Source organism: Anarhichas minor, unplaced genomic scaffold (assembly GCF_050575085.1).
Source record: "Anarhichas minor isolate MPS153535 unplaced genomic scaffold, ASM5057508v1 ptg000033l, whole genome shotgun sequence".
NCBI lineage: Eukaryota > Metazoa > Chordata > Actinopteri > Perciformes > Anarhichadidae > Anarhichas > Anarhichas minor.
In genome coordinates this window covers 15089745-15104491 of record NW_027466479.1, presented here as the reverse complement: position 1 = coordinate 15104491, position 14747 = coordinate 15089745, and the positions used below count along the sequence as shown (strand labels likewise).

The window sequence follows — 14747 nt, the reverse complement described above, 5'->3', positions numbered from 1 at the left end:
GCTAATGCGAAAGCCGGACAGATGTGTGATCAATGCACCAATTTTAAAAAAAGCTGCTACATCCAGGAGGCAGTATTGGCATATTGCAAAGGAAAGCAAAAGTGAAGAGGGCAATCAAATTTCTATTCATCTGCAACAAACACGTTTGATTACAAATCCAGACCGCGTGTGAATACAAAGACACTAACGAAATGTAAGTGCTTCTTCTTATTGGATTGTCACAGCCAGGTGAAGTGGTCAAATGATGCGGTGCAGATGCTCAGTCGTGTTTCAAAAGGTCCGTCTGTATCTGTGAGTTTACACGGAGCTCGTGTTGACACGGAGCTCACCGTTGTGTGACGCCAGCGCTCTTTTCTGTAAATAGACCAGACACTCTGCGCTGCGGGACAAAATTGCCAAAATGACAGCAGTAACACCGAGTGTTTGTGTTTGGCTGGCATGTGTTGGGAGCAGCTGAAGACGTTCATTCCCACACAGCTGTTCTCGAAATACTCTGTCAGATTCTGTACGTGGTGTCGTAGGAAGAGGAGAAGAAAGCCAGCAGTGATCAATCCTTAATCAATACACACACAAAGGGACCACTGCAGCACCCACCTACTGCCACAAATTGAGCACAGTTACACAGGAAATCAAAGGGACACAGATAATTGGCCCTCGGGTATCCAATGCGGCCACGTTTGCATAGGTGCACATACGCACAGAACCTGGAGGAGAGCCTTTACTTTGACATCACAGTCTTATCTTACATAGGAGAGAGAGAGAGAAGAGGATTTATTATGTGGTGTTTGGGCACTATCAAAACAAATGATTCAAATAAAAAAACCTTTCCATCCAACTGTAAAGAATAAAGTCCATGCCTGCTCTCATTTGGATACAGCTAAATCTCACTCTATCAATGTGCTCATGCTGTACCTGATGCAGCTGTAGTGTTTGAAGGTGCTGGCAGCCTTTTGACATTCCAGACAGAGCTGGATTGCACCTGGATAGTCCTCCTCCTGCAGGAACAGAGAATTGAAGTAATTAAATGTATGGAGAACAGGAGTAAACACTGGATCATTCTGGATTACGACAGTGATATGTGTGACTTCTTTTTGATCTTCTTAAATATGGCTGTTACAGCAGATACACAGTGGATAACCTACGATAGGAGCCAGTGTCAAATCCCTCCCCTGTGCCACAGCTGACCTTCACAGTAGTTACGCATTTGAGGGAGCGTCTCGTGTTTGTGTGTGTTTGGCTTTCAATGCACAATCCCTACTGATGTTTGACCTTTCAAGTCAATTATAAACATATCTCTGCATGTGTGTGTGTGTGTGTGTGTGTGTGTGTGTGTGTGTGTGTGTGTAGAAAGGATTACAATACCTCAAGCATCTCGCTGAGTCTTACATCTGTTCTTTGCTGTGAGAAGAAGAAAGGCAAAAGGAAGACATGAATACAGCATCAAATAACTTAATTATTATGGTTAATTACCGTAGAAAGCTGGCCTCCCTTTACACATGGCTGGATTTTAAACTAAATATATTGTAGTCAGCTGTGTGTGTAAACTGTACCAGTGTCTTGATGGTCCTCAGAGACTTAAGCAGGCCTGTCAGCAGCTGTCGCCTCCTCTGATTGGACAATAGACCCAAGCTGGCTTCTGTGAATCCCTCCTTCGCCATGGTCAGTTGCCTTTACACGAGAAGTCACAGCACAGGGAGAACATAGCATCAACACGCATACATACTATTGTCCATCTATAAGTCCAACACAGAGTGATGAGCTTTAATGACACACTATTGGAGCTCAGTACGCTGGGAATGATCTGAAACTATAATGTACACACTCAAACACATATGGTCTTTGTGTTCTTACTGTAGTCATATTTGCACTTATTGAAGAGGTGGTTCCACCAGCAGCCTATTTTACCAAAAAATTGCATATTTGGACAAATCCTTAGTATGAATGGCTTCAGGTTATTATATTTCAAGCTCGGCAAAATGTGCAACTGAGCATTCTGAATTAATCATTAATACAAATTTACAAAAATAACAGAGTGCCATGTATAGCAGGATGTTTTTGATTCCTACTTTATTTGAAGGAAACAATAATCATTTGTAATTTGGACCATTTTAACAGACGGAGGATGTATGAGGGGAAGGAACGTTATCCCTGTTGTGAGAAAAAGCACTTAATATGCAGATACGGTTAGAATGGGCTATTTCAGCAGCCATTTCATTTAGTGATTAGTATGTAGTGGAACAGCATTACCTCCTTGCATTAGTGCAAATGACCGCTGCCAGCTGCAGGTTGGTTTGTAACGCAGTCACTCGCTCCAGTTCCTGCGAACAAGGAGGGAATTAGTGGTAAAAATGACAGTACGCAAGACAAAGCAGCACACTGTTATCTGGAAACCCTGGAACATTTCAAAGTTATTGTGTTAGATCCCAAGGAATTATAACAAAAACTGCTGAAATATCCATCTAGTGCTTAGAAACAGCCCCATCGCCTTAATACAATGCTGAGGGCTCAAATCTATAGGACACAAAGATATCGTTAGATTGGCTCTCTCACACACACACACACACACACATTTTTGAGAGCACTCTACATTGAGATGCATCCCGCTGTGAGCATTTTGTGAAGATAGATATTATAGATGATGTCGTTATGGTAAGGCATCATCGGTGCCTACGGGTAAAACACAGATAATCAGGGAAAACGCTCCCTTTCTTCAGAGCTTTGACATTTAGAAAAGGATCAATGGGCTCTCTGGTCTGAGAGTTCAGTTATTATGTTGTATGTTCTACGATAGTGACCTCTGGCGAGAACCGCACCACGAATTACATAGCTGCTGTATTGAAGACTTTTCTCTTCCTCTCTTGGTTTTTTATTCTCTTGATCTGCCAGATGACGAGCCTGAGGTGGCTTCATGCTTGTGTTTTATCTTAATGTGTAAGGCTCTATCACCCCACCGCAAAAAAAAAAAAAAAAGGTCTCGTGTTCACAAAAATGTTCTCTTAACACTGTCATCCATGAAACAACCTTTTTAACCACAGAATACAGTCTGGGGAAATTAATTTTCCACAGTAATAAAAATAACAACAACAGCACCAAAGTGGCACTTCGGCTGTGGGTACGGGATCAATGATCCCATTCAAACCAATCTGCCCTCCAGTGTTACAACTACAACAAGCCCTCAGAACTGTTTCACAAGGGTTGATTCAACAGCCCAGGTTCTCTCTGAGGAGACGCGCACCATGCGCCTGGTCTTCTGCTCGGGGCCCAAGAAATGAGGACTGTTAGACAACATCCAATTCCAAGAATTGGCTTCACGAAAGCTAAAACTTTATTGGCAGCGATATCAACAAACAGAGCGTGAATTACTTTACATTACGGATAGATCTTCTATCATTGTAATATTGTAAACTATGAATTTGTTTAAGGAACATTTCAACATTTTGAGGAATAGACTCATTTGAGAGACGGATGAGAAGATTGTTACCAGTCTCATGTACGTACGGTAAATTTGCAGGCTAGTCTCCAATTTGTATGCTAAGCTACGCTAACCAGCTTCTGGCGGTGGCTTCATATTTAGTGTACATATCCGACAGTGATATCAATATTTTTTATCTCACTCATGTCAAGAAAGCAAGTACGGACGTGCAAATTAAATATTACCCAAACATCAAAGAGCAACTGTCCATAAAGCCTTCACATATCTATAACACAGTAACCGTTCTTGAATAAGCATCGGTCATAACAGTTTATTAAAACAAGAAGTTACCACAGTGGCCTTTGAACTCTAAAGTACATTATCTTTGTCCTCAGTAAATGCTCTTGCTCTCTAAGCAGTGGGAGCTGGCTTGGACTGGAATGACTCGCCGGGTCAAGCAAACGAATAATTTAGAGACTGATTCAAATACGGGTCGCTTTAGCACCCACACCACTGGAACTCTAAAACTATGTCTAGACTTAGAAAAAGTTTGAAATTGACAAAAGCCAGACTCATTAAAAAAAAAAAGCCACAGGGGATCAAGCTGTACAGGCATCATTCTCACAGCAGAATCCCAAATTCCTGACTTCACTTATCTCATGAAAGTGATGCAAAATGAGTCAACGATTGAAATCAGTGCTGTGTGTTCCCTCTGCAGACCTGATTGGAGATTAATCAGCGGCAGAGATGCATCGTTACTGGATATCGGTCCAAAACTGACTCAAATAGCTGGGTCGGGAATCTCATACCATTATAAATGAGGGACTTTATATCTATGTATTTATTTGCTACATTTTGTTTCACTAAGTTAGCAAAGCAATGTCACGCCTGTTGTTGCTTTACACATAGAAGAATGATCCCAGTCACTTCCACTCAGTGAGGAGTACGGCTGGTATCGGATCGGGGCGTCGGGTATCGACCAAAGCCCAGGAATGGTTGTCGGGTCCGCAGACGTCGGATTGGTCCATCCCTAACCAGCGGCATGGCATGCATAGAAGGTTAAGATTTCCTCTCACCATTTCTGCATTGTGGTCTCCGTTTCGTTTTCCTTTGTTTTTACACCTATGCTAGACATTTTCACTCATCCGCTACTGCATTGATATATAACTCCCATCTATTTGTTTGCATCCTTTTGATGATTTTCTCGTTAATGAATTTTTGTCACAGTCTTGGAGCCGGGCTGTGACAGTGCATAGTGCTAGGTGGTTTTAATTCAGTCAATAATAGTCCGTTTAGTTACAATATACGTCAAATCTGTTCAAAAAAGAAGCCTTTTATTTCCTGTGTCCAACAGAAACTATTCTTTCGCTTCACCAGACAAACACACAGTGGGTCTTCACTCTCTACCCCTTGTTATGAAGCCCATTATCAACACAGTGCCGTACACACAGCAGTTGTGGAAGCCCTTCTTCAATGATGTAATGTAGAAACACTCGTGCATTCAGTTATGTGCACAAACCCACACAGGAAGAGTCCGAAGCAGCTTGAATACAAACGCTCAGCTTCAAACCGAATCACACACTCAGACACACGCGCTGATCATGCCGAGTGCTCACTGTGTAGTCGGAGGCTCCAATTTGTTGTGTACCACTGCTCTGAGCCGTCTATAAGCTAGTTAACCTGACTACAGCACCTCCGACTGTGCAACGGGGGAAACAGCAACTGTGCACAGAGGTGGACACTGACGAGTCACGTTTTAGGAGATAAAAGAGGTTTAAAGGGCTGGTGCGCATGACTGGGAAGAGCTTAAAAAGCGTGGAATAAATCTTCACGTGAAGACAAACCATAAATGCAGGTACGCTGTAGATCTATATGAACTGTACACATACAGGGAACTACACAATCAGACTCCTACAATGTCCACAAACAGGCACTGGTGTGGGGGAGTGTAGGTCAAAGAGGAGGAGATGTTTCGTCATAAGGGAGATTTTTTTATTCTTTATTCATATATTCATAAGAGGTCCTCCCTGCGACCCTCAAGCACATTGGCTATGCACTGGCTCCCTGTTACCCACCCCGCCTATACATTCTAATGATGCTGCAGCTGTTTGGGACTCACAGCTGGAGTTCACATTTAGTTGCATATAGTCACCTAAAGGGTGCGAGACCCCTAGACATATTAACCAGCCTGTTTCCTGTCAATTTCTAGCCTCCCAATGAAGCGGCCTTCAGAACCCCCATGTAATTGTCAGGTATGACCACCAAATTACAAATCGCTTTAGGCAACTGGGGAACAGAAACACAGGCAGGAACTGTGGCAAATAAGTGTTTCCAGTGGAAAATAATTGAATACCGGTCCAAGCCCCTTTACAATGGTGTTGAATGACCTTGTCAGGGCTACCTGGTGCAAATTCATTACAACCTGGACCCCAAGAAGGCAATCTTTCTTTCCTGGCACGTGTCACGGTCATGCAGTTGGGCCACTCAATTGTTTCTTTTCACCCAGAGAGATAAGAGAGGGCTGGTATTTCAAATTGACACACTCCATGTTTTTTATCGATCCTGCAATTTAAACCGGATCACGCTTTGAACTCATGGACAATAATGTTACACATGGTAACTTCAGAACACCACATTCAAAATGTAGAGGCACAAGAATGAAAGAAAAGAGGAGCTAAATGTGGGCTCCTGAAGAAGATACACTACCAATTAGTAATCAATCAATGATAATGGCTCTGGCCTCCATGTAACCTTCCAGGAGAGGAAGCCGGATCGCACTGTTGACCCTTTAGGAGTGCGTGTGAAGCCACAGTGATCAGTGACAGAGGTTACTCACTACATAGCTGTGGCTCACATCATTTCAGGCGCTGAGGCATGGCTGTACATGTTTGCACAGTTTGTGTGTCCACCGATGTGTTACGCACAAGCAACTGGGGAGAAGTGGCATTGTGCCCCGTGGCTGTGTTTCTGCAGCAGAGTGCGTTTCTGTGTACATGTTTGATGAAATATCACAGAGGAAATAAGACGCCTTGGGAATGAAAAACAAGGTGGAGAAACTAATGAAGCCTCGTATAGAAGAAGGTACACAGAGCAGTGAGGGGAGCCTCAGAGACTGCAGGGCGAAGCACATTTGCCAGGCATTAAACTACATAAACACTAGTTTAATAGTAGTAAAGCTCCGCCATCCTTCTCATTGTGACATTGATGCAGAAACTGAAGTCCCCTCTGAACTCCACCGGGCATCTATAGGCCGAGTGAATGAGGGCGGAGATGGGTGAATGGAAATGCCCCCGAAATCCCCGGCACCGTCTGCTAATAAGACCGGCTGTCATTTTGACTCTGCAGAGTCACGGAAATAATGATCAATTTGCTATTCATAGACTGACCTTCAGAAGGCTCAGCAATGATGGTAATTTCACCGCAATTTCACGACGTACCAAAGTTGTTAAAGCGGTCAGTCGTCTGCTGGGATCAAAGCTTCACTGACTAACCACACATTTGACGTACCAAACTTCAATAACGATGCATCTGATGGGACTTCTGAAGTTTGATTGCTAAATCAGATAAATCAAAAGACCAACTACTTCAATCTATCCACACACAAACACACACACACATTTAGGCATACACAATTTTGCCAATCAATATATGAACAAACCATTTGAAATAATTGAACTGAATTGACGTGCTGTAGCCCAGCCTGAACTCAAACCGTCCTCCTGCTCCGCATGGACTTAGACTGGGTGCACGCTTCTGTGTCATCAAACGCATCGATGGAGATCGCTCCAGAGGCGATGGTCATTCGTTTTTGCCTCGGACAGAGGACTTCTCATGGCCGCTTTAATTTTGCTCTGAAGGCTGAAGCTCTGCTGCCACACTGGAGACTGGAAATACCAGACTTTGTGAACGAGGGATTTCCCGAACCTGCAAGCACTTAACTGAGGGAATCCTGCAGCATGCCCTCCTCTCTGCACGGAAACTACTCAACAACCCTTAGTGGACACAGACATGCAGTCCGTCAAAATTATATTTTCTATCAAAATTCAATGACTGGTTCACGCGACCTCAGCTCTCAATATACTTCCACATTCCGTTCTCACAATTTATATTCATTTCTTGCAGCGTTCATGTCAATTTACCGAGACACACTTCCGGCCGTTGAGGAAGCCCCAAAATCAAAAGGTAAACATAACTGATACGTTTTGGAAATACTTTTATAATATGAGAAAAGACAAAGGGTTGTTTGATGTGGTCGTCCGGTTACACTGGAAGCTTACCTTGACATAAGCAGGCTGTTTCTCCAGAATAAGATCGGCGACCTTTTTAGAAACCTACAGAGAAAGAGAGAGAGGGGGGGGGGGGGGGAACATGAGAATTGGAACATAAAAAAAAAAAAAAAAGTAAAAGACATTTTGATGTTCTTCTCAAATGTCACCCCACAAAAACAGTTTGGCCACTGCAATCTGGAATACCAATCACTGATGTCTGTATCTACAGCTCTATATAGCCAGAGCCGTTTAAAAGAGCATCTCGCTTTCTCAGTTTCATTCCATTCAATGTCTTTCTCAATAGCTCCTACTTCTTCCAATGAAGTCTCTGTTCTCTTTGTCTGCATTGTAGTTGTTTTACTGTTCTCTCCTCTCCTTTGTTTTACCAACTTGACTCGCATCAGGGGGTGAAATCGTAATCATCTAAAGAACACGTTCCTTGCTCATGGCATCAAGTATGACCCCCTGCTAGGAGTGTTGTCCGCCACTGCTTTTAGTGGATAAGTAAGAAAAGCTGAAGAACACGGAGGGTTAATGGATATTGAATGAATCGCTGAAGGACCATACAAACAGGGTCTTACAGATTGGAGTGTAAACAGTCCCATAATGCAACTCAATAGTGTCATTGGATTCTCCCTGCCTGGTAAACACCGCATCTCCATGCACCCAATTTATAGCGCAGGCTTTCTAGTCTCGTAACCCCAAGCTGAATTAACCCTAATTACACCATTATGACATCATCAGGGTTTTAGTTTTTTAATTTTGGTGTGTAAAACAGGATCCCCAGTGTGACCAGAAAGAGTATCTAAAAAATGTTACATTCTCATCCATGTTCAATGAGGGCTAAGTTCTAGACCTCATGTATCAATTACAAGAAAAACAATTAATGTAAATGTCAAAGTCAAGAGTGAATGATGCTCAAATGTTTCATATCTTGCTACAAAGTTAGAGGTGAATGTGCTGCTCATTACAGAGACAAAAGGACGCTCATCCAGTAGTTCCACAGTTCATTCTGTGTCCGTCTTGTGTCTTTTAACATCCCATTGCATGAATAAGAGAAAAACAGATTCAGTGCTATTCAGAAGACGTGTAAGACATTGCAAATGGTGAAGAGACAAAAAAAACAATATGGAATTGTGTTAAACAATCCCAAGACACACCCTCAACCATCCAAAATTAGGCCATAACGCCACCTATTGGCAACCCACTGACTTAAACACGAAACTTTTTGAAAAGGAGAGAAAGAGTCTGAACACATAATGAGTAATCAAACCCTCCTACCTGGGCTACAAGGCCACAGTCATCAGTTCTCAGCCCGCCCTCACAAACACTAATGGAAGCTAATTGTGCAGCGACCGGGTTGCAAAGCAAGCACAGTGCATGTAATATTTAGCAGAAGGAGTAAATATCGTCCAAAACTAGTGCCTGGCAATTAACAATCATGAACTCAAGACACACAGTAGGACAATGAATGCATTTTTTCTCATTAGGGACACCGACATGTGCCATGAGGGAGAAAAGAAGTGACAGGCCGAGACGGATGCCTCATACAAACTGAACTGTGCAGCTCACGCACATCATCTATTAGAATGAAAAAGCTAACGAACACAAGCGTTGATAACAGAGATTGAACATGTTTGGACAATTTGCTCATTAGCAGGAAGGCTGCGGTGTACAGATATACATCAGCCTTATAATAGATGTGTCTGAATAGTTTGCTTCTCCTTGCCAGTGTTTGCCAAGATGTATGAGGCAATTAGAGCTACATTAGCTCGCACTAATTAGGGTTGGTGGCAGTGAAAAGTGTGGAGCAGCTAAGTAATAGTGAAGGTCAGTCTTCCAGATTAAGAGAGGTGAGGACTGAAACAGAGTAAGTCAACAGGGAGGGTTACCACTGAGGCTGTCGCCATGAAGGCATTCCCCCTGCGGTGACAATCATTGGCTTATCACTGTATTATTGCGCCATTATAAAGTAAATTGTCGCTTTTTAAATTACAAATATGACAGTTTTAAAACTAATTAAATACTTTTTTTATCATTGGAAGGCAGAACACTCAAGGGCAATGAGGCGCAGTGTTGCTGTTCAGCACTTAGTAGCCTCCGTGTAGGATGCGGCGATTGGTCTTTGTGATATTTGTCCCGCCCCTCCTCCATTGTGATTGGACGGCTGGGGAAAAGTTGACAGCGCAGAATTTTACCCAAAGTTTTACATTTACAAAGAAACAAACGCTCAGCGCCTCGTCACATGAACATTCCCGGCGGTTGGCTTGTCATTAGCGCGGTATTGCAATACGCCGACGGTCCTAGCATCTACTCTAACACAGCAATTTAACCAGGTGGCAACCTCCGGGTCTGAAAGTGAATCCAATGTAGAAGTGCCTTAAACTTATAATAATAAAAGGTACTCTTCTAATGGCCAGCAGGGGGCGACTCCTCTGGTTGCAAAAAGAAGTCCAATTGTATAGAAGTCAATGAGAAAATGACTCTACTTCTCACCTCAGTAAACATTGTAAACATGAGCTTATGGTCTCAATCGCTAGTTTTAAATCTTCTTCATTACAGCATGATGTTCATTTAGTAAATCATGGTTGCATTTAGAGTAAAATAGACCATAAAGCAGGGTATGCTTTAGGGCGGGGCTACCTTGTGATTGACAGGTTGCTACCACTGCGCTGTCCGGCCCGGGAGTTGTTTGTGTCTTCTTCTTACAACTTTTAAACTTTCAGTGTTTTCAGGTCATTAAAGTTAATTGTTTTGGTCGCCTAAAAATATTTCAGCCCGACTGAAACACAGGGAGAAACGTGGCAGCCTGGAAAGGCTCAGGGAAAGGTTGCATAAGCATTACTTACTTTTTAAAAAGCGGAGCGGTGGGAGAAAAATCATTCTTGCTGCAGGAGGGATAGTCATCTCTAGCTTTCAAGTTTCATTAAAAATATAACATGTTCATCCAAGGTATCACCATCGCCTCTAAAGCCTACATCTCTGTGGAGAAAGTCACTTTGAGGTAGATGAGAAGGCAAAATGTTGCGATACCGCTCATGAGCTGAACCTACAAAAGGCCGGCGGCACTTTAAAACGAATCATGTTGTAGAAGCATTACTGGTCAGTTATAGTACAGAAGTTCATGTTTTGGTACAGATAAGGGTTTAAATGAAAAATACAGTCAATAAAAGCCGAAAGATGTGATACAAGCGTGTGTGGTCACATTAATTAAAAGGTTCTCTACCATCTGTGTGTCTACATGGGCACTCTGGCAACAACACGCAACCAAGCTGGGTTTCTGGACCGAGACTTTTATCAAATGTGCCGAAGTCTCGCTGCACGAAAAGGCAATTCGCCCCGAGACGAGCCTCTGCCAGGCATGTTTTAAAGATGCCAATTAAGCTTGGTTGCTGTGGCAGAACAACAGGGCAGTGGTTCTCTTCTCCGATAGCACAGGAAGTATCTTCTACCCCCACAGCAGAAAAAGTAAAGAGAAGGGATAGTTATGTGTCAACACACCAGTTTATAGACAGCTCCTCACAAGCAGGAGTGAAGAAAAGGTGGCAAACAGAGGAAAGTACATACTGTACACATGGTACAGTACACACACACACACCTGTATCATCTGCCAGGAGGAAAGCAGCCTCATAGTGAGAATCTGAAAGCACTATTATCACTTCTTCAGAGGGCTTTGCTCTATTTCACACACCAACGACTACGAGCCTCTGTAGGTGTGTGTAGGTGTGTGTGTGTGTGTAAGAGAGTCTGTGTGTGTCCAGTAAGAATGCACACGTATATATTGCTTAACTATAGAGACGGTCTTTCCATCAGTGGCAGCAGGACAAAGGAATGCATTCGTTGAATCGGCCCACGTACAATCATCCACATGAACGACTTCACAATACAATAAGCGTGTGTGCAGGAATCTTTTGCAGTATTTGTCAAATTAATTCAGATTTTTTTTCAAATGTGAAAAATAAAAATTCAGCAGCCCCTTTATGCCGTGCTCTACTAGAATATCTCAAACTCAAATTTCTTTTAATGTAATTCAAGCCTCATAAACCTTGACAAACGTATTCAACCAAGAAAAGAGTGTCACATTTGTGTTTACCAGGTAGGGTACATGTACATGGCATGAGGCTCCATGGTTACAGATACTAAATACACATCTGCTGTGTTTAGCAGGGATTGGAACGATAGTCACGGTGTTTGCTGAAATGATTAACTGCAGAACAAAAGAAAGCCATTATTCCTCATGGAAAGAGGTGCAATCTCCACCTCCTGGTAATTATTCTGAAAATGTCTGACTGATTGATGGGATAGTGAGAAAGTGGAAAAACACAAATACGGAATATTTTTGTACATTTTTATTTCGTTTTGCTTTGGGGGTTTTCGGGTCTTGCTCCTAATGTATGTATACATGTGTACACTACAGCTGTTGCATATGTACTCTATTTGTGTACACTATACACTATGTGTATGTAATGATTTATTGCTTTCTCATCTCTCATGGGAATACATCTGTGGAATTAAACACGTACAACAGCAAGATGATGACTGTCGGAAAGAAAGACGATAAAATAAAAAATAATTTAAAAAACACATGAAAGGAGGTATATGCTATAATATAAGATATTTTACAAAAGCCTCGGGGGCATTGAGGTAGAGGGTTTGCGTATTTAGGCTCGCCGAGAAACATAGATGTGGATTTTTCTGCCTGACCGCACACTGGACCAATTACCGTGGCTATTCCAATGAGGCACCTGCGGGCTCACTGCCAGAGAGAGAGAGTGAGAGACAGAGAGAGGGTATGTGTGACAGTACGTTTGTGTACTCCTGGACGTTTCTAACTTGTAGGTCTCACCATTCCACGGGCAACAAATTCTGCAGCATCGTCCCAACTTGACAGATGGCTCTGTGGGAAACTGCCAAAAGTGTCAAAGGAGGGGGAGGTGGGGAAGGAGCGGCGTGTATGAAAAAGGGAGATAAGAGGAAGTGTGGAGGGAATAGATGTGCCAAAGTACCACAAAAAAAAAAAAGTTTGTAGAGCTGAGGGAGTGATGGAGACAAACAGGTGTGCGAAAGTACAGAAGCTTGTCAGGAAGGAGGATAAGTGGGCTCAATCTGCACTAGACTGACGATTGAGGATGCAGATGGGAAAAGAACTGCTCGACCACGTGTTTCTATAAATAGAATCTGTTGACCGGCCAGCTCTCGAGTCTGACACTGCGAGTACCTGACTGACCTCAGAGTGACGGCCACTATGTAAAGGGTCCTGCTGTGTAGCGCGACAAAATTGCAGCTACTGACGTCAACGGAGTCTGCAAGGCACAAAGGACGAACTGCAAGTCCCTTTTAAGCTTAAACGACCATCAACAAAACCAATCAGGGGTGTTAATGTTCCTGCCTGGCCTCTCACTCACACGCACACACAACCACACACACAACCACAGACTGTGTATACAAAGTTTGTGGACTGAAGAATTGAGTTCTTGTTCTTTTGGAACCAATAGTGACACAAGGGGGTGGAGCTGAGTACAAAGAGAGAGAGAGAGAGAGAGAGAGAGAGAGAGAGAGAGAGAGAGAGAGAGAGAGAGAGACACACCCACAGAGAGAGCGAAAGAGAGAGAGAGAGAGAGAGAGACAGAGAGAGGAAGAGGGAGATACTTACTGCTGCCTGTTGTCTCTTCAGCTTGTCCCTGTACTCCTCCAGCTCCTGCAGGTTCAGCTCAGGCGGTAGTTTCTATGATCACACACACACACACACACAGATTCAAATATACAACCTTGTTTGTTTACATTATATCCTCCAACACAGGTGAACCCTTTTGCAGACACATCCACAAAAACACTGTAAGCTCAACTTAAAACTACACAGCTGCATGCTGCTTCCAATTGTCTCTACTGTTCAGTGTAGTAAAGGCGTGTGTCAGACAGATAAATATCCAAGATAAAAGAATCAAAAGGCATCCTTAGTGAGAAAAGAAAGGCTGTTTTTAAAAGCTCTGCTGAAGAGAAAAAAAACAGGTCAACAGAGAGGTGACACAGGCCGTCATCCAAGCTAAAACCCAGTGACTCCTCTCTGCCTAACAAACTAATAAGGTTGTACACCGGCTTCGAGAGGCCCGACCCCGCATCCAACATGGCGGCGCACAAAGCCGGCCTTCTGTCATCTACCACACACTTCCGCTTTAACAGGATGTGCTAAAGCGGCTTAAAGCGGCTTAAAGCCGCCGTTTCCAACAAGACTGCTGGACCTGATGGCATCTGTTGCAGGACTCTGGAGGACCCCGCCGAGCAGCTCCTGCAGCAGCTCCGAGAACACCAGGGACCAAGAGGTGGTCCTGCTGCCATGGAAATCCCTCAAAAGAGGACACGGCTCACTCCCTCTTAAACTATCTCCAGTTTGGTTGCCGAACTACAATGTGGGCTGATTCTTAACTGCTCCTATTTGTAGACGTTTCCTCTACATTTACCACCATGCGGCCTGTCGTCCTCAGGTCACTCAGTACAAGCGAGACCAAGCCTCTCTTCGATGTCGACCATTTCCTTACTTTCATTGCCTTTTAAATGCAACACTATCAGTATAACACAGTCCTAAACACTTCTTTTGATTGTAATTGTCTGTCTCTGTCTGTTTTTACTCGTGTCCCAAATCAAATTGCCTTTGTGGATTAATAAAGTTGCATTAAATTGAATGAAATTGAATTGAGAGCAGAACTATGGAAGTATCCTGTTAGCTCTTCCTCCATTAGAAAAAAAATAAAACTAAAATAATTTCCTCGAAGAAATACACTTTGCCAGATCATAAGTAAGATTAGCCAAGAAGGTGGAGGGCGTTATTTAGTAAACAGTAAACAAACTCTGCTCAGGGAAGAAGATATTACAAATCCATGGCCCAGAGGATGATAGGTAATTACTTTCCCCTTGACTGAGAGTCTCATTTTAGATGGTGTAGCAATACCAAGATAAATCTAATGAGATTTCACACCCTTCCTCTGTTGAGCAGATGCAATCCATCAATCCGGATGTCAACGGTGCGTACGCAGCTCCGCTGAAGTGGAAGAAACGGCAGCTCAGGTGAG

At 43.2% G+C, this 14747-nt stretch overlaps 1 protein-coding gene across 7 annotated transcripts in view; it reads right to left on the bottom strand.

The window, feature by feature from the left end:
* Window positions 1-14747, bottom strand: part of vps50 (VPS50 subunit of EARP/GARPII complex) — an 84858-nt gene that overhangs the window by 62425 nt on the left and 7686 nt on the right. For all 7 annotated transcript variants that reach the window (XR_012957676.1, XR_012957677.1, XM_076106419.1 and 4 more), the window contains exons 4-9: window positions 13334-13405; window positions 7690-7743; window positions 2248-2318; window positions 1551-1668; window positions 1363-1398; window positions 913-995 (exon numbers count right to left, since the gene is read on the bottom strand). Coding sequence is in view for 5 of the 7 variants with exons in the window: in XM_076106419.1 (XP_075962534.1) it covers window positions 913-995; window positions 1363-1398; window positions 1551-1668; window positions 2248-2318; window positions 7690-7743; window positions 13334-13405 (434 nt within the window). In the remaining 2 variants the exon portion in view is untranslated. The remainder of the gene's footprint in view (window positions 1-912; window positions 996-1362; window positions 1399-1550; window positions 1669-2247; window positions 2319-7689; window positions 7744-13333; window positions 13406-14747) is intronic.